The sequence below is a fragment of the Canariomyces notabilis genome, assembly GCF_033297395.1.
Source record: "Canariomyces notabilis strain CBS 508.74 unplaced genomic scaffold N656scaffold_12, whole genome shotgun sequence".
In the NCBI taxonomy this organism is placed as follows: domain Eukaryota; kingdom Fungi; phylum Ascomycota; class Sordariomycetes; order Sordariales; family Chaetomiaceae; genus Canariomyces; species Canariomyces notabilis.
In genome coordinates, this window is record NW_027041834.1 from 136,607 (window position 1) to 154,415 (window position 17,809).

The following is a 17,809-nucleotide window of genomic DNA, read 5'->3' on the forward strand; positions in this document are numbered from 1 at the left end:
CCTTAGTTGAAGTACTGTACATACAGTACATATCACCTAGGGGCTAGGAACAGGCCATGGCCTGAAGTTTTATTCTCACTTCGTTGAATATCTCCATCCATTGAAAGAGCCAGAAAGCATCCAAAGACAGTTAATTCCCAAAAGAAGCCCCTCTCGCGGAACTTGTCTGTGAAAGAGCATACAGGAAATTGGGTGAACCTGCACCTAGGCTGCGGTTCTTCAGTTCGACTTCGTTATTCGGGTTGTTCCAACGCTCCATAGTCGTCAGTTGATGTGCCTGCGTCGCCCGAACATCCAGCGTATTTGTCCGATTTGCCCACGGCGTCCCCCGATCCAGCCGTGGAACTAGCCCTCTCCGCCGCAAGCCTCTTCGCCGTAAGCATCGCCGCCTCTTCCCTAAGCTCCTGTAGCGTCTCGCGCGCAAGGCCCCTATCAGTCAAAGGTCCACAGAAGAATGTGGCGTTATTGACTTCAACACCCCGGAACTGTGAATAGCCGGTTTCAGCGCGTCCGATAGACCCAAGGACAGCGCTTGGTGTACCGTCACAGGTGCCCTCGAGTGTGGTGTTTTGATAGGTGGCCGTTAGCGGTTCATCGACCCGTCCAAATTGAACACTTGACGAAGTGCCAAGCATGCCCGTCGACCCTCCCTTGATACTGATACCGCGGTACAAGTTGCGCCGGTTGTTCGCTGCGAATGAAGAGTTTGCGAAGGTTAGTCACCGCTGTATACCCCGTAGTCTCTGTCCATTGCTCACCAGACTGTTTCCTGGACTTATTCTGCGTCGGCATTGCTGGTGTTTGCTCGGCCGTGCAGGGTTGGCGCCGTTCTGCTTTAACCAGTTCGAAAGTCTGGGTCGCTGCTCTCTCAGCGGAAGATTTCTGAGTGTTGAGAAGTAAGGAGTTGATATTCTCTTCAATCTTGCACAACTTGGAGGTGTTCAAGCTGGCTATATGGACAATGAGTTCACTGAGTGTTGACTGCAGTGCGTCGAGATGCTCCAAGACTGTTCGCTGTGCCTGTCCGGTGATGACTGCTAAGGACAACTTCTTTTGGACAGACCGGGACAATGATTCCAATGACGCTTGGGCTGTCGTCACCTTGGGCAGCGACCTTGTTAGATAGGCATTGATCTCTGGCGTCTGAAGAGCACGATTAGCTTTAATGCATTCAGTAAGACTCTTGAAGGTCTCGAGTCGCTGTCTACACAGGCTGAGCATCCCCGCGGCACCTGCGACCCGCTGACGAATAACAACTGCAGTCTCGAGCCCCTTCAGCGTCATATCGAGCACCTGGGCGGCTGATACGACAACGGCAAAGACTTCACACCCAGACATGGTCTGATGTTGGACCTATCCAATGGGGATCACCAATGGATAAAGGGGTACATAAGGTCGGCGGGAAAGAAGAGGGAGAACTTGGAAGGAAAGTAAGGGATATTACTTAGCTGGCAAGACGAGGCAGCGCCAATCTTAAAGCACTCGAAGACAGCGGTTTCGAGGAAGAAGGCTGTAATAGGCAAGGTAACCCGAAGGGACTCCAATCAGCAACAGGCGGGCCTGGCGGGTAAAGTGAATCGAATCAGTAACTGCAGTGGTCGAGACACCCTCCGCGGAAGCATTCGAGCAGCTGGGTGGCAGTTCAAGTTGGAAGCATGGAACGATGGCGAGGACTTCTCATCCAGACATGGCATCAGAATTGAAGATGAGGATACCTGTGAGTAAACAATGATATTGCACAAAGTAGAAGAGGAGAAAGAGAAAGTGCAAGTGAAGAGTTACGTTCGCGCACCCAACCTGTACGACAGATGAAGCCGAGCTATGAGTCACGACACACCTCCTTAGGGAGGGAGTGTCGTTTGTTGGGCATATCTTTAAGAGACGAGCTTTGTTGGGTATAATACCTAGGTGTAGGTGGTCTAAGTCATGCCATCCTGGCCAGAGTTACCATGCTGCTGCTTTGATGCCCAACCCGAGATCTGTCACATCAATTTGTCAACATACTGGTAACGAAGCGCTGCGTTGCCATGCCATTCCACAACTTGGTGACACCGAACGTCATAACTCGCAGAGAAAGGCTCCTCTGCAGGCTCGATCGGGCAAGCCATTTCGCATTGGGCGCTGATTGATTGTCGCCCAAATACCTATTCATGAAATCCCGTCGCCTTCATCTAACTGGCAATGGAGGCAACTAAGTGTAGGTAAAAGCATGTCTGCTGGGCTGTTGTAGCTTAGATTTCAGGGGCGAGGTCCCTCATCAAGGTTCAAGCACGATTTTAGCTCCCGTTATAGTGTTGAGCCTTGCAGTAAGCCCCTCTTAAAGACGACATCGCCACAGCCACAACACAGCCACATATATGTCGCAGCGGACGGAGGGCAGGCGCCGGCAGAGAATCCATGGGCTGTTCAGCCGACCGAACTGGACTGCTGCACCTTATCATCTCAGAAAGGGAACTCTTTGTCATCTTGGCTTCGGTTTATCATTTCGTTACCGTAGCCCCAACATGTCTGAGCTGGAGGCCCATGATATCCCAGTGGAAGTCGCGGACGGACTATCGCGTGTGGAGAAACGTCTGCTCTCGGCAACCTACAAGCCGCTTCTGGATTACAAGATCTGTGTCGATGAAGACGTTATCCACGACGTGGCTCTACTCGTACGGAATTTCGCTCATCCTTTTCAGACGCCTTCAAACCAGGTATTGCACTTTTTGAGCTTCCCATCTTGAGTCCAGTCCTTTTCAAGAAACTGATACAATCATGGCCTTAGCATCTTACAAGCTACGAGGTGCGCGCTACCGTAGTGCACTTCGACGAACCAGCCAAGATACCGATCCCTCCCGAATCCAGAGCGATCATCGTTCCTGTAACTTGGAATGATAGTGCCAGGTTCGCCGGCCAGGCTCTTACCAAGGGAAGTTATCTGGTGATAAACAAGGAAGAGCAAGTTGAACCGGACTTTCACGCTTTGTTATTCCTGTTCCGGCCGAAACCGTGATCCTGGTCCAACCCTGCAGGGGACTCTGCTACCTACAGAGTACAGAGTTCGTCGCGCTCGAGGAGATACAGATGGAGTGGAACATCGAAGTGCTTTTGAAAGATCAGGTAGTCAGGATCATGTCATATGTATGTAGGTATGTACGCCGAAGCAGAATGGCGATCCCGCATCTTCTCCAGTCGATGGTTAGAATGATACCATGCAGATACATGATCAGCATCATGTCAATACTGTAGTGCTCCCCTCGCACCCGCACTAAAAACAAGTTGAAGTGGGTCAAATATCACATCAGGACACAAAATCTCCACCTAATCCTTAGCCTCCTCCTCAATCGCCGGTTCCCCACCTGTTGCTCGGCCGGCGCGGCCCGCGGTGGATCCGTCGGAGGCTGGTGTGATTGGGGTGCGCGGTAGGCATACTGTGTTCCTATCGGGGGCGGGGCAACGGGGAATTGCGGATGGCCTCCGTGCGACAATGATCCCATCGGCACCAACATAGATGGAAACGCTGTTGCCCACACCGGCATTTGTTCTACAGGATCGCGGGCCGGAGCATCGACGGGGATCATCGTTCTGTAAAGTATTTCCGACGGGCTAGTGTGCGTGGGGATGGTGTCGGGCGGATTTCGACTTGGGCCGGCTTGATTGATAGTTATGTTTTGAACCAGAACGTAATTGAACCCTATCTTCGTACGATCTGTAACCTATTCGTTAGCTTTTGATAGGATCAATATCTAGTAGTTCAAACTCTTGACGCCACGCCACCTTGGTAAACCGATAAGGTACAAGTACACACCTTCGCTGGGCCCAATGTGAACGTGCTTGCTGTTGAATAGTCCTATCCCTTCGTAAAGGTATCTTGCCGTATTCCCCCTTGATCCAGATCGCGGCGGTGTTTCAGCTACATAGAGAGTCATTAACTCGACTTAGTTCAACAGAGTCAACGAAAGACATGGATGTCGCGGGTCGCTTACCGCCTGGTGGGAATGATTGCGCTCCATTGGGATCCTCAGGATCTTCCCCAGACCGGCTACCCTGTGCCTGGCTCGCCTGGGCCCCCAGTGGCGTCGCAATTGAGGGTCCAGACATCCAGACCAGTCTCCCTCGACGTTAGCAGCACTGGGGCGTTTTCTCTGGTTTTGCTAGCGTAAGGGTGCTGCGGGCATCCCACCGATGGTTTTCTGAGGCGAGCTCCAAGGACAGCCTAAAACGATCGATACACGACATTCTCGGGTTAGTAAGGTAGGTAAGGTAGGTAGTTGAGACGCCAGAGCCTCGCGCTGCAATTCGGTCCGCTTGGAGTGTCAATTTAGGTAATGGTACGCTAGGTATAGTACCACTCCCCTCATGTATTGAACTTTTGAAGTTTGGTACACTAGCCTCGGAACCATCTCTGGGGTAAGGTAGCCAGTTCGGAAAATTAACTACCTACTTTCTGTTAGATTGACTGTTAGTGAGAATCGCTCAGCTATCAAGCACCGACGTCTTCTGTATATACTTCGCGAGATCTTGCTGAACATTACCCTGTGTAGGGATACCTAGTGTTGAGTTTAGTTTTGGGATGGCTAGGAGGTACTTACCGTTACGGATCACGGGTACAGTACTTGCACGACAAATCGTACAACCTATAATATTGCTAACAATCATGTTTGCTCCTCTGTAGGCTTTGTTACTACGAAGTATATACCGGCATGGCAGTCATAGGCACAGGCACAGGCATGGCTACTGTACTGTACCTTATCAGAGAAACTTGAATGATACGGGGATCAGGCCTCTGTGAAGCAACTCGCTAAGATATCCACAGAAGTACTTACAGGTTTACATTAGCTTACCGACATGTAGGTATATTGTACTTGTACAATAGAATACACCTCGTACCTCATATCCAATATCAATGCAAATCACTTCGGAGAAGCAACCAGTAGGGAGTCAAGCCTCGCAGTAAGTCATACATCAGGTCTGACCTTTACCACAGTGCTTATCAGCTGTTACTCTTTATTTCGAGCGTTACTTATCTAAACACAAGACTGAGGGATACATGGAGCATGAGACTTCTTGGTGGACTACAAGATTCTCTAAACATTAAGGTAATAATGACCTCTCCTATATTGCTTGCTGGCAGCTGCCGCTGAGTGTATGAACTAGAAAATGACTGGCTTACAGGATCTGATCATACCATACCTAGGTCAGAGGTTTGACCTGGCCGGGAAGTTGGAGCTCATTGAGGCTCCTCCGAGTCAGCCAACTTAATGAGGCAAATTACTTATCAAGTTATTATCAGCTATATATCAGATACATGAGTACCTATCTAGAATGGTCGCTTCATTCCATTTAGACTTTGCGTTCAGAATCATCTTGACCTCTCAGGGCTTGAAGACTTCAGAGTAGCAACTCCTATTCGGGAGGTACTTGGGTACTGCTATGTTGGATATTTTCCACAAAAGCTTAGATCATTACCAATCTAGATTTGACTTCCTTAGCATGACCTCAACTCCCCCTGTACCCTTTTGGCGGATTCGCAAGAAACTGGAAGCTCTAAGTCGAGATCCCTACCAAAGGTAGACTACTGAGAACAGTCGCATCCGTCATGAACCTCCATGACAAGGAATTGTGTGATTAACCGTGTCCGGCCTTTCCAGGAAGAAATCCATTATTCAGAGATATATCAGCCGCCACAGGCCTAAATTTGAACAAGTCCCTTCGTCTGGCGGCTGCCGAATCGACTCCCCGGGCCAGACAGCTGTTTCTAGCTGTGTGTCTGATGGCCGTGGGTACCCTTTGAATCACAACCTGACCATGGCCTCGCATAGCTTTAGTGGGTAAGCTATGAGAAGTTTTGCGAGCGCCCAAGGTATTACCACCAACGAGAAGTGTACCGAGCAAATGCTATGTGGCCAGATAAAGAGGAGGCATCTAGGAGTTCGGATGCTTCAAGTTTCATGGACTTTGGCCTGCTTAATCCGGAATACGGAGCACTTCGCCTGCAACCTAAGTAGCTAGCCTGGCAATAGACACTGCCCTCTTTCCTACCCAAGAACAACTGCTCAGTTGTTACAACAGGTTATCTCACGGCCTTGAGATGCACGTCACTGTATCCATCTGTCAGTACCACTTGAAATTGAAACCAAAGCCCTGCTGGTCCGCAAGGATACACGCACAAAATCAGGTCTGCGTTTGGGGGAATATGGCCTCGAAAGCCCCTGAAGCGGTCAGTTTCCCTCTCAGCATCAGCTCGGTGCCTGCATTTCTTACTTTTCACCATAGCCGTAGTCGCTGCCAGGCGTGTGGTCAGCCGGAGCCCAGTGTGAAGAGGCTGCTACTCACCTGGTGATATCTAATGTTGCCTGTTCGCCGACCTTCATGTCCAAGACTGCCACGTCCCAGCCTAACCAACTCGAGTCAGGCGTCATGAGATACCACCAACCGCCTGGGCTCGATAATTTCTGGGCTGGGTACCTCGGATAAGCTTCCCAACCCCGATTTCGACCTCGAAATCCTCTCTCCCAACGGATGTGTCAAACCTGTGGAGGACAACCCTGTTAGCCAAAGCGATCAGCGGCGGGAGTTCTACTGACTCTTGGCCCTTGTTGCCCGGCTTGCTTGTATCCTTGAGCCAGCCGGTGTAGGCAACTGTGACTATCTGTCCTCTGACCGGTTGAGGTCCAGTGCCCTCGACGCGGGTTGTTCTTGTGACGCCCATTGTGCTCGTTACCGTGTTGCGTATCCGTCGGCGGGTGCTTGCCTGTGTTGGGGTGGTGATCGAGACGGTGCTGGTACAGTACCTATCCTGGCATAGATACCTACCTGTTTAACTAACTCGCGGTCCTGGACGGTAGAGCAAGGCCGTAACGCTGAGAGTTATTGTTGGAGGCTATCAAGGTGACGGCGAGGGCCAAGGCAGGATATTCGAGGAAAATTGACAGAAGTCTCAGTATTTGCCTCCTATCCTACTTGAGCAGACCAGAGATGGGCTCACACCGAGCAATTGCAAAGTGACGGAGGAGAGAGCAAGGTGGTGCTGGTCAATGTGCATCAGCACGAGAGGAAACACGGGGTATTTGAAGGACAAGCAGAGCGCTTGACGGCTCCCCTCAACTATCGTGCGTGCTAAAAGTGTTGGACCCTGAATTTTTTCTCATTTGATACGCCGATTCTGCCCTCATATTGGGATGAGCGATTCTTGGGGGTGAAGTGTACCTGTCCGAGTGCCCCTCGAGTCATGCACCCAATGGCACTCATACAAACGAGGATGGAGTTCAAGACCCAAGTAATCCGTGGAGTGGGTGGGGAGGCAGCTGGGTGTCAGCCAGCCCAACCCAGATCAAATGTCTGCCGGGATACACCCCAGATTGCAGCGTCTTGAAGTTGGTGCAAGTTTGCTTTCTGCAGGGCGATAAGTGTACTCAAGCGACTGGTCGGCGAATGCTCAAGCAGCCCTGCTCCCGGTTGGCTGCGTGGTTGCTGCAATGTTCTGCGTGGTTACGCCAGACCAAGCAAGATCTTGGTGTGGGCGGGGCGATCCGGCCCATGGGGTTCGATTTCGGGAAGCGAAATCCACAAGGCTCCCGTAGGTGTCATCAGGCCCCAATTAGATCGACCGCGGCTGCAATGCGTCGATCGATCTCCAGGCAGTTCCCCGCATTGGAGATGCCGAGCCGTTGCCGAGCGAAATGGGAATGTTGAGCAGGTGGTGACGGCCAGCATCCATCGAGGTAGGAGCGAGGGGCTGCGCTGGGGTGTGCCTGCCGTTGTGGCCCTTCTTCCATGCTTCCTTGGCAGTCATGTTCCCATTTTCGCGATATTCTATGAAATTTTCCGGTCGGGTGTCACATTCATGAGGTCGCAACTGCTTCAATGGCGTCTTGCCAGCAGAAAACTGGGCCATTCCTGTGGCAGAGAGAAGTGACCCTGGTACCGTATCTAGATCTCGGACAGCCCACCTCGCCCATATAGCCTCCCGGCTGTCCATCGCCAAGAGCCGGATCTGTGTCCGATCCCGAGCCTCCGAGATCAAACCAACTGACGACGCGCGATACGAAAGACATGCAGGCGGCAAGGCGACAGCATGGTTGGGCGCAGATGGCTCGACACGACGACCCAACAGTTGGGGTCATTGCTTCAGTCCGAAGTATACCATCCAAGATGAGCAAGAGCAGGGCCGGGCCGCGAATATGCAAGCATCCCGCATGCAAGCCGGTGTTTGCCGTCTTGTGAAATCCCATGCTTCTCTGCCTGAGCCAGAAGCACGCAATACCTAACTTGCCGTTTGCTCAACTCGCTGCTGCGGCCGTCATGCCCTACCGATTGCGGACCTTTAGCTGCACCATCATTAACTTACCCGGCGGCGCTATTGCCGCATCATCTCAACTTCCACTAGAAGGCGCTTGGGACCATCACCGGCGGGCAGTCTGCGGCCCTCCCACAACAGTGCAAGTGGTGCGTCGGGTCTGCTGCAGTGCAACGGCTCATCACGGGCGATGGCATATGATGCACCAAAGATCTGCGGATCATCGCCTCTGCGGTGTCCATCACATTTGCAACGACCTCAAGGTGGGATATCAGATGAATTGATGTGAGTGGGCATGCGCCTTGCGCAAAACACCTTGTCCAACACCCCCACGGCGTCGAGTTCTTCGGGATGTCCCTTGTTGGGTAAGTAGGTATGTTCGCACAATGCATACCTACCCTTTCCTGGAGACTTGAGCCTCCACCTTGCTATGCCCTCGCTGCCTTAACTTGTTAAACGTCCTGCGGAGTCGAGCCTCTTCCGCGGCAGAGCTAGTCGCCGCTGCAACCGACAGCTTGACAACGTCGCTTGTCATGGCAACATTCCGCGGGATGCGAAATGCGCGGTTCGCTGGTCTCTGCTAGCCACGAGTAAGACATAGCGATGCCAGCTAGGCTCGTCAGAAACAAATAGCGGCAAACGTTGAGATAGCCAAAAGGTTTCCCTCAGCCGCAATGGGTCCCCCTATCCAAACACGTGGAGGAACCCAGTTGGGTGAGAGCTCCTGTGTATTACTCGCCCGGCAAACACTCCAGTCTGAACCCGCTAGCCTAATCCTGAGTCAAGAAGCCAGGAGGACAGGAGGACAGGAGGATAGGAACACGTATGACGGGTTCGAGAGGAACCCTACCTGGTACTCTATGCAAGCAGACGCGGCTCTCCAGCAACAACCCTTTTCCCCTGGATGCGCTCTCGGAAGGCCCCACGGACAGCTGCAAGTCAGGTGCTGTACTGCACTCTACCCGACCTGCATTTGCTGCCACAACAGCACTCAAATGCTGCTGCCCAATGACACTGGGACGATATGCGAGAGGGGCAAAAAAGGGAGAATTGAGCCAACGGGTGCTATAAGCTGCACAAGTCCGGGCTGCTGTCCACTCCAGGCATAAGTGATATCCAACAGGCGGAACAATGATGTTTATCTAAAGAGATGGGAGACCAGGAAAGACAGTCCGGTAGTCCGTAAGAGGTGAGTTCGACCACCCGTCTTCAAGACCCGGTGGGGGTTGCGACTGGCCTATGTGACCCGGTAACTACCAGGCAAGACGGCCGAAGAACAACAAAGGTTAGACGGGCCGGCTTTGGCAGAATCTAAAGACGGAAATGGGACCAATCGATGATGCCTTCTGCAAATATACCGCAAATCCAAAGCACAGCACGCCCGAGGCCGGATTGAAGAGATGGATAGACCACTAAGCCAGTCCACATGGGAATCTCTGAGGAACAACGTATCAGATCGCATTTGACAATCAGGGGCAAAATACAGAATATTACCTACCTTAGGAGGAGAACTCCCTGTATCGGTGAAAAGGGCCAGCAACTTCTGCTCTGCTCACCGATTTTTCTAGTCCCTTGCCGCGGGTTAACCTATCGGCTCCTTTCCTGTGCCGTGAACCCATTGCGGGTAGACAATATGCTTGAAAAGAAACGAAACAAAAGAGACAGATCCCGTTTGGTATGACCCTGCTTCGGATAAAGAACCTTGGAAGGGGGAAGGCTGAAACAGGCATGGGAAAGAAACAGGCGTCTGAAGGTGCTGTGCCGATGATGGGTGATTGATTGAAGTTGAGCTTGTAGAGAGCTGAATCCCAATTGTCCGGCACGAGCGGCTGGTTGGTTGTCGACTGTCCGTCGAGAGAATTCACCCGAAATATGTCGCCGCTTTCCATCATCGCGTCTCTCGCCCCAACAAGTACGGATGCCCACAATGCAGGCCAGGCCAACTGGTCAGGCCACCACTAGACCTTGTTAGTGCACAATATCTCTCATTGATGCGGTCAGTCGGCCTTACATAGGTACACTACTAAGCGCGATTGATCCAACAGCCCAACAACTCAAAACAACACACCAATCAGTTGTCGTCTGGAAGCCCGTCGGTGTGTGCGGGAGGTGAAATTGCAATTTTTTTGGTCGCATAGACCCATTTTCATAGTCGCATAGACCTATACATGGCCATACAGCCTGTTGCAAGAAGTCATCACCACATAGAAATCGGGTATTCAATTACAATAACGTCGTTCATCCGATAGTCCACTTTCTACAGAGTACAGAGCAGCTCATTCAAGTTAAATCGCGGATTTATTGAGCTCTTCAAACCTCAGCCCAGGAGGGAACGGGAGCCAAGGCGCGTAGGGAGGGCAGTGTAAGTGAGCTTATATAAGCGACTTGGGGTAAACCCGCCTAGCACTGCAACAACGATATAACAACTATACTCCTCTCTTAAACTCCTGCAAATGGGTTCATTCTATCTGTACAATCTTGCTTACCCTAGTTTGCCCATTCATTCTAAGATAATAGGTTCTGTGGTTGCTATTCGGGTTGGACTTAGTGGTATGTGCAGGTCTATGCGACTATGAAAATGGGTCTATGCGACCAAAAAAAATTGGTGAAATTGGTGACTGTTCCTGCAGCTGCGGCTCGCATCGCCGCCGCTCTCGTACCTTACCTGCCAACTTCGCAAGATATTGACTCGGCTACACCGTCGCCAGGGGTGCCTGCTGCCTGCATCATCTCACAGCAGACACTGTCCAGGCTTTTGGGGCCTTGTTTTTTGCTGGCTCCTTTGCTTAAGCACTTTAAGGTACAGACGATTATTTTCTTAGCTAAGCTGAACAGCGCCTCGAGACTAATTCCATGGTTCTCAAGGCGCACTGCAGCTTCGCGGCGCATTTGTATTTAAAGAGACCATCAACCATGGTAGTGCAAAATTTTCCTTGATATGGGTACGAGCCTACGAGGCTACATACGGAGTACTAGGGTTATGAGCGGCCGTCGGAACCGCCCAGGGTAAGGTAAAATACCAGGTATCTGGGGCACCACGTGGTCAACGCTGAGCACCCGACAGATATCATTCACAGTTATCCCTTCTCTCGGTGTTTCGCTCTACTAAGCAGTGCTTACTGTACCGCAGCAGTACTGTCCAACTCTTTGCCTTTACGGCAGGTCTCTCCCTTCTTTGGGCTGCTGAAGACCTCCGAAATGGCGGTCATACGCCGATTGTAGCATTGGGGGCTGAAGCATTTGCATCGCGAAGTGTCAACTCTGAGGCCCACCTCAGTGACCTCAGTCTACCTACTTCGTACCTTCGTACTTGCCTAACCATACGCCTCGCCCTCGCTTCACATCTTATTGATGCATCGGGTGCATCCAGTTGGTATGCATTTCTGTTGCTGTTAAGGGTCAATGTACCTGGGAATTTTATCAATGTGACTGATGGACACTGTCTGAAAAGCATGCCTCCGCTTTCATCGTCCCACCCAATGTCGGTTTAGGTTCGGACATTGTGAACTCTTCGAGACGTGAGACGGGCTCTGCGGTGCGTGTAGATAGTAACGTTATTGTGCTAGGTAAGGTAAGGTGGTGTATTGTACGTATGCCCGGAAGATCTTCGGTTACAATATCAATAAAGCCAGACTTCCGTTGGAGGTGGACGGGACTCAGCCCACCGTTTCGAAACGACCTTGGAAGTTGATGAGGTGCTGTCCGCTCCTCTGCCGTCCCGAACATTTGAGCCGGCGATCGCCCGACCGTGCATGGCATATATATGCAGAGTACTCTGAAGTTATATTGATGCCAGGCAATTAATCAGGGAGTTGATTAATAACCAAGACTCCGGTTGATTAGCGCAACGATCAATACCGTAAGATTCCAGGTCTATTTGTCGCCGTTTACCATCCGGCATCAAGACCCCTATCCTGTCCCCCTTCGCGCACGAGTCTAGGTGGAGCTTCGTATTGGGGGTAGTATTGCCGCACTAACACTACACTATCCGTACTCCGTCCATACTCAGCGCTGAGGGACGAAATCGCCGTGCATCACTGCATGGGGCGGCTCACTGGCGTCAGTCCGATACTCAGCGGCGAGCGCACCCTGCTGCACCACGGGCAGCTGCCCTGATAATGTAGGCATTGGGGGTATCCGTAGATGCGATGACCTGGCGTCTGGTGATTTCTCGACACTACGGAGTAAACTATCGGCTGGCACGGGTGGAGGATGCATTGGCCCGAAATATACGGAGGTAAGATAAATAGGATATTCCATGGCAGACGCAGCTTGGCTGAACCGAAGCGTACGTAAACGTGCTTGCCAGCGTATAGATTGCCCCGAGAGTATGAACATGACGGGTATGTATATTGTATATCGCATTGATCGTTGCCTTGTTCTTCTCGCCATTCCCAGCGCTGAAGAGTTATCATTGCAAGCGCTCCAGTTCAAGATGTAGGATTGATCCAGTTACGGGAATACGGTGGCTTACCGTAGTTACACGTATTGAGCAAGATTGCGTGTTGTGTCGTGCCGTGGAGACAATTTTGGAGCCCGCCAACCAAAACTGCCGCGCTAAGGTCCTTGGCCCGTAGGAGGACGTGCTCCTTAATAACTGGGCTTCGAATGCGGAGTTCTGATACTTACGGAGTGGAACAAATCACTCGGTCAAGAGAGTATCGAGTACGAAACACACACCATCTTCCACCCTGCTCATAGTATCATACACTAGTCCTAGCACTTGCCCTTTTAGACAGCCGGAACTGACAACGGCCATTCACACCTGCATGGCACCAACGAATGCAAGAGGTGGTGCCTGGAAAGGCGTCGATGCACCAAGTTCACTATCAACGATTACTCGTACCTTCGGCTACAAGAACACCGCCATCGCTTCATCGTAGACATTTAGTTGCGCAATCAGTGAAGAAGCAATTGGGAACGCTTCTTGCTACTACGTTAGTAACCACGTGTAACTACCTAATAACCGACAACTCTGGCCTTGACGGAACTGTCCATGGTCCGCAACGAGAGCGAGGCTCCGTGAGATTCCGTTTCAGACGTTAGGCTAAAAGTACACCCTTACCAATATTGGACCCACAGATACCTTTGCCTTAGCGGACCCCTCCTTCAGGAACGCAAGCGCAAGCCCCTGTCGGTCTAATCTTCCCATTGCTACCCACTTGGTGGCATCTCACCCTTGCAGCGCTGCTCCGCCCCAAAGCCCTTCCCTTTCTAGTTTCCATGCCCCCCTCCAACCCCTTGCTTGTTTCTTCCGCTTTGCTTTGGGGCGTTATGCGCATGCTTCCGTTCGTTCCATTCTCTCGCAAGCCTTCCTTTTCCCTTCGCTTCGCTCGAAATCGCATGCCCGGCGATCTTCTTCGACGGTGAGGTTCAGCTCCGACAATTACACGACCCGTCGGCTGCCAACGCACACCCGTCGTCTCAATTTCGCGACGTGGAAGGGACCTCCCGGCGGCCGAGCGTGATTCCAATGCCCGCCCTGTCATGAACCGTGAACGCGAGTTTCCGACGCCACGAAGGTGAATAACCAGGTTCTGCAAAACAACAATCTGACGATTTCGTCGAGTCACTCTTTTATACACAAACAACATCAGAAATTCTTTCCTTGAGAAAGGGATCTCAATCCGAGTTTCCCGTCTTCAATTGTGAGTTGGATATCGGTGGTAATCGGAAAATATATGGGCACATCGACTTCAGGCGCGACCAGCAGTGTGAGGAGAGATGGGCCGGCCGTACCCATCGGCCTGGCAAACCTCTGCTGCGTTGAGGCCGATCGTGTGGATCTTTCATGCAGCGGATTCTACAAGGAATCTTGAACTGAGATAGGCTGACAATCTCGGGTTCAGATCACGCTCATTGATATCTTTCGTCAAGTACACTCGTTACGATCTTTCCTGGCAAGTTAGTGTTGTCTTGTCGCTTGCTCACTGCTGCGCCGCTTACAATTCCATTATTCGGTGTGTGCAGATCTCTCGAAACGACTCACGACCTCCGCCTCGTGGCATAGAAGCTGCTAGCGAAGTACGAACTTGAAGCGCATGCTCGAGGAGGTATAAGAGACGTAGAATGAGAACGGTTTCGGTTTTGGCTGCCGCTTTGGTGGCGGTTTCATCGGTGGTGGCTAGTCAGGATGCAGGGAAGCCGAGGATCTACTTCCCGCGCCATGTCAAACGGCAATTCAGCAATGCGACAATAACACAGAACCCCGTGGGATCGAGCACGACAGTCTTGGAGACGACCCAACGACAGTCCAACTCAGAAGCCGAGTCGTCAACCGATTCAGATGTCACTACAATCATTATCACTAGCACCATCGTTGAAACCTCACCAGGTTCGACGCCGACAACGATCTCGACCGCTGCTGAAAGCACGTCTCCGCCCAGTGGCACCTCGCTTCCTAGCAGCACGAGCCCGTCTAGTGAGAACTCGTCTGCGTCTAGCAAGGATGGTAGTGTTTCCAGCGAGGTTCCGTCCAGTCAGAACTCGACTTCTACTAGTCAAGGTGTTGGTCTTTCTAGTGAGAGCTCGTCCAGCGAGAGCGCAACCTCGTCCAGCCGGAGGCCAGTTGTGGAGCTCCCGTTCAGTTCGCGGTCTAGTAGCAGTCCTCCCACCGGCACCACCGAGCCTCCACAGTCGACCGAAGAGCCCGGCACCTCGGCAATCCCAACTTCGGATCCTCAGCTGAGTCCCAACAGCACCAGCACCAGCACCAGCATAACAGCATTACCGGAAACATCCGGCACTTCGAGGATATTACCGACCTTCGTTGGACCGGAAAGCTCATCAGAAGCGCAAGAGGATGGCTCTTCACTCTCGACTAGCACATCAGGAATTCTCATCGCGCCGACTGGAATTGTCACAACCACCTCGACAGCCCCAATTGAGACGAGTGCAACCGAGACTAGTGAGGTTGGGACGACCGCAATTGAGACTAGTGCAATCGAGACGAGCGCAGTCCAGACAAGCGCAGTCGGTACAAGCGCAGCCGACACGAGCACTACGGAGGCCGAAAATCCCATCAGCTCCATCGCGAGCGATGTGACCTCGGCGATCCCGAGCACCGTTGATCCTTCGCAGAACAACACCTTGATTACTAGCACACCGACGAGCACCACAGAAGTTGGAAACCCGATCAGCTCCATCGTCAGCGACTTGACGTCGGTCATCTCCGACATCCTTGATCCGACGCCGAACAGCACCTTGGTCACCGTTGACCCGACGACCACCGGATCTGGAACTGGCGTGACTACGAGTGTTGAGTTGCCTACAACGGTGACCGACACGCCAACCACTATCGTCGAGCCGCCTACCTCGACTACCGATGCGCCGACGACTGTCACGGATCCGCCTACATCGGGCACCGACACGCCGACGTCGGACACGTCAACGACTTCTGTCGAGACGCCTACAACGGTGACCGACGCGCCCACGACTGACGTTACACCGCCTCCCGTTATCTCTTCTACAACAACAGATATACCGCCGCCAGTCTCGAACACGACCACCTCGGCAACTGAGACGGTCGATACCACTTCCCTGCCACCTGTCACCTCGAGCGGCACCACCACTGGCAATGCTACGGTAACGCCCACCACTTCCACGGATCCGCCCATTATCACCACATCTACTATCTCGCCCAACACGTCAATTCCCACTCAAAATTCCACTTTTCCGCCCGAGACGCCAACAACAACGATCTTGCCGCCGACGACCACGGATCTGAGCTCTACGGCCACCAGCACGACCAGTTCTTCTGCCAGCACAAGTGAAGCTGGTGTTACGAGCATTCCGCCAGTAACCACTGTCGTCAATACGAAGCCCTGGCTGCCCTCAACGATCGTGGTAGACCCAACCTCAACCACGGCCGAGGGATTGGCGCCTACGACCGCTAGTGGTATTCCCACAGCTTATCCCAAGGCCATCACGCCGAACAACGGAGACGATACCCAGCCTGAGGATACGACATTAATCCAGATCGGCTTCCGCGAGGGATACAACTACCCATTCGTGGTGAGCAACGACATGGCTGCAGCCCAGATCTTTAACCTGCTGCCTCAAGCCCTGGCTTATGGGGGAGGGTTCGATATCAGCAAGGCCCAAGTCAAGAGGCTGGTTCCACTGGATACGCAGAGCTCGCTTGGCTACATCACGACTTGCGCCGAAGTGACGTACCCTAATAGCCTGGTGGAGGCTCTGGCAATCGATATCACGTTGCCCAATTCTGCCCTGTACAATAACCCGAGTCCGCTCATCTACAATCACACCCAGCAGATCAACCCGGCGATTCCTATTACGCGCGGCGCATACCCCGCGGGGATGGTCGACGCCGGCTCTGGCAATTCCGGCTCTGGTTCGACCACCGGGACCCCCAACAGCAACCCCTTTGACACGGGAAATAATAGCGGCGACTCACAGTCGGGCGCGCAGAGGGGAACTACAGCTGGTATCGTTGGTGGCTCGATTGCGGTGGCTGCAGCGTACGGCGTGGTCATGTTTGTAGTCGCACGACGGTACAAGCGCAAGAGACTAGCGCATCGCCGGGCGAGCTCCATCACAAACCCGGCCGAGATGCGTGGGGGCAGTCCAGCACTCATGGGCGGCGCACTGCTGAGCCGCGACTTTACCAGCTACGGCGCGATGCCGGCGGGCGGGCGAGACAGCCACGGCAGCGGGAGGAGCGGGATGGGAGCTTCAGGGCGGACGCAGTACATCTCTGCACCTGTCGCGGCAGAGAACTCGCTCGGGTGGAATTAAGAAACCACTCTGGCTTGCGCTCCCCCATTGATTTAGCTAAATGGCCGGCCCTACTTTCACCAATGGCCGCGCCTCTTCCTCGTCCGTCTTTGCGTCCGATATGCAATAACAATCATCGCCGCAAGCGAAAAGTCAATCACGATCTCGCTGTCACCGTCAGTCACAAACAGAATTGGTGGAACTCAACATGATTTTCTGCTTCGATACCCCTCGGGCTCTTGCTCGGGCTTTGCTTGCAGCCCAGCGAGTGTCCCGTTGTCCTTTTTTTGTTCTTTCTAATCCTCAAAACCAAAACATAGACGAAAGGCATTCAACCATTTTTCTTTGGCCATTGGAATACTTGGCAGTCGAATCCGCCTTTAATTCTTGAGCCTTGTTCATCTATACTTTTAAGCCTTCCTCACTTGATCGGAGTCTCACTGGAGTGTTGCCTATGGGTCCCCGTTTCAAAAATGCGTTTTACTATACACCAGCTAATTCCTCGCCCACATGAGCAAACCACATACCACTCATCGATTGAACCGGAAGGTTTAGTTGAGGTGGACTGGGTTGTGAGGACGGCTGAAACGGCACACGATGCTTTCGTGAGGTTTCGGTCAGCCGTCTCGGTGAGCCAGGGATTGTTCTTGGTATTATTTAATTTATGTATCTCTTTTTATTCTCCCAAATCTCGAGCGTGGGTGGTGGTAGCAGTGATGTGTCAGGGTTGCTGTTGCGAGCGAGGACGAGGACCGTGAGGACAAGATGGGAGGAAGGGTGTTGGATGTTGGA

General features: G+C 52.5%; 8 protein-coding genes across 8 annotated transcripts; 3 read left to right on the forward strand and 5 right to left on the reverse strand.

Annotated features, from left to right (window-relative positions):
* Positions 1 to 132: 132 nt before the first annotated feature.
* N656DRAFT_108030 (uncharacterized protein) lies at positions 133 to 991 on the reverse strand. The gene is made up of 2 exons (XM_064808501.1): positions 759 to 991; positions 133 to 691 (listed from the first exon to the last, which is right to left on the reverse strand). The coding sequence occupies exons 1-2, from the start codon at positions 790 to 792 to the stop codon at positions 234 to 236; spliced, it is 492 nt and encodes a 163-aa protein (XP_064669658.1). The 5' UTR covers positions 793 to 991; the 3' UTR covers positions 133 to 233.
* A 1,250-nt stretch (positions 992 to 2,241) lies between these two features.
* On the forward strand, positions 2,242 to 3,137 carry N656DRAFT_107991 (uncharacterized protein). The gene is made up of 2 exons (XM_064808499.1): positions 2,242 to 2,696; positions 2,768 to 3,137. Exons 1-2 carry the CDS (start codon positions 2,358 to 2,360, stop codon positions 2,993 to 2,995), a joined length of 567 nt encoding a protein of 188 aa, XP_064669659.1. The 5' UTR covers positions 2,242 to 2,357; the 3' UTR covers positions 2,996 to 3,137.
* On the reverse strand, positions 3,003 to 4,339 carry N656DRAFT_107996 (uncharacterized protein). The gene is made up of 4 exons (XM_064808500.1): positions 4,166 to 4,339; positions 3,969 to 4,093; positions 3,791 to 3,895; positions 3,003 to 3,691 (listed from the first exon to the last, which is right to left on the reverse strand). The coding sequence occupies exons 1-4, from the start codon at positions 4,219 to 4,221 to the stop codon at positions 3,279 to 3,281; spliced, it is 699 nt and encodes a 232-aa protein (XP_064669660.1). The 5' UTR covers positions 4,222 to 4,339; the 3' UTR covers positions 3,003 to 3,278.
* A 1,565-nt stretch (positions 4,340 to 5,904) lies between these two features.
* Positions 5,905 to 6,999, reverse strand: N656DRAFT_108306 (peptidyl-prolyl cis-trans isomerase). Its single transcript, XM_064808502.1, has 8 exons — positions 6,799 to 6,999; positions 6,570 to 6,731; positions 6,451 to 6,515; positions 6,319 to 6,379; positions 6,247 to 6,267; positions 6,153 to 6,194; positions 6,025 to 6,083; positions 5,905 to 5,975 (listed from the first exon to the last, which is right to left on the reverse strand). The coding sequence occupies exons 2-7, from the start codon at positions 6,692 to 6,694 to the stop codon at positions 6,056 to 6,058; spliced, it is 342 nt and encodes a 113-aa protein (XP_064669661.1). The 5' UTR covers positions 6,695 to 6,731; positions 6,799 to 6,999; the 3' UTR covers positions 5,905 to 5,975; positions 6,025 to 6,055.
* N656DRAFT_108500 (uncharacterized protein) lies at positions 6,464 to 7,324 on the reverse strand. Its single transcript, XM_064808503.1, has 4 exons — positions 7,192 to 7,324; positions 6,971 to 7,012; positions 6,799 to 6,896; positions 6,464 to 6,515 (listed from the first exon to the last, which is right to left on the reverse strand). The coding sequence occupies exons 1-3, from the start codon at positions 7,231 to 7,233 to the stop codon at positions 6,807 to 6,809; spliced, it is 174 nt and encodes a 57-aa protein (XP_064669662.1). The 5' UTR covers positions 7,234 to 7,324; the 3' UTR covers positions 6,464 to 6,515; positions 6,799 to 6,806.
* Positions 7,325 to 10,843: 3,519 nt separating this feature from the next.
* Positions 10,844 to 11,283, forward strand: N656DRAFT_779583 (uncharacterized protein). Its single transcript, XM_064815222.1, has one exon. The coding sequence runs from the start codon at positions 10,860 to 10,862 to the stop codon at positions 11,178 to 11,180; it is 321 nt and encodes a 106-aa protein (XP_064669663.1). The 5' UTR covers positions 10,844 to 10,859; the 3' UTR covers positions 11,181 to 11,283.
* Positions 11,284 to 12,122: 839 nt separating this feature from the next.
* Positions 12,123 to 12,734, reverse strand: N656DRAFT_779584 (uncharacterized protein). Its single transcript, XM_064815223.1, has one exon. It carries the CDS (start codon positions 12,617 to 12,619, stop codon positions 12,287 to 12,289), a length of 333 nt encoding a protein of 110 aa, XP_064669664.1. The 5' UTR covers positions 12,620 to 12,734; the 3' UTR covers positions 12,123 to 12,286.
* Positions 12,735 to 14,350: 1,616 nt separating this feature from the next.
* On the forward strand, positions 14,351 to 17,038 carry N656DRAFT_798447 (uncharacterized protein; the record flags this gene model as incomplete). The annotated part of the gene is made up of 1 exon (XM_064817759.1): positions 14,351 to 17,038. The coding sequence occupies one exon, from the start codon at positions 14,351 to 14,353 to the stop codon at positions 17,036 to 17,038; it is 2,688 nt and encodes an 895-aa protein (XP_064669665.1).
* Between the last annotated feature and the right edge of the window lie 771 nt (positions 17,039 to 17,809).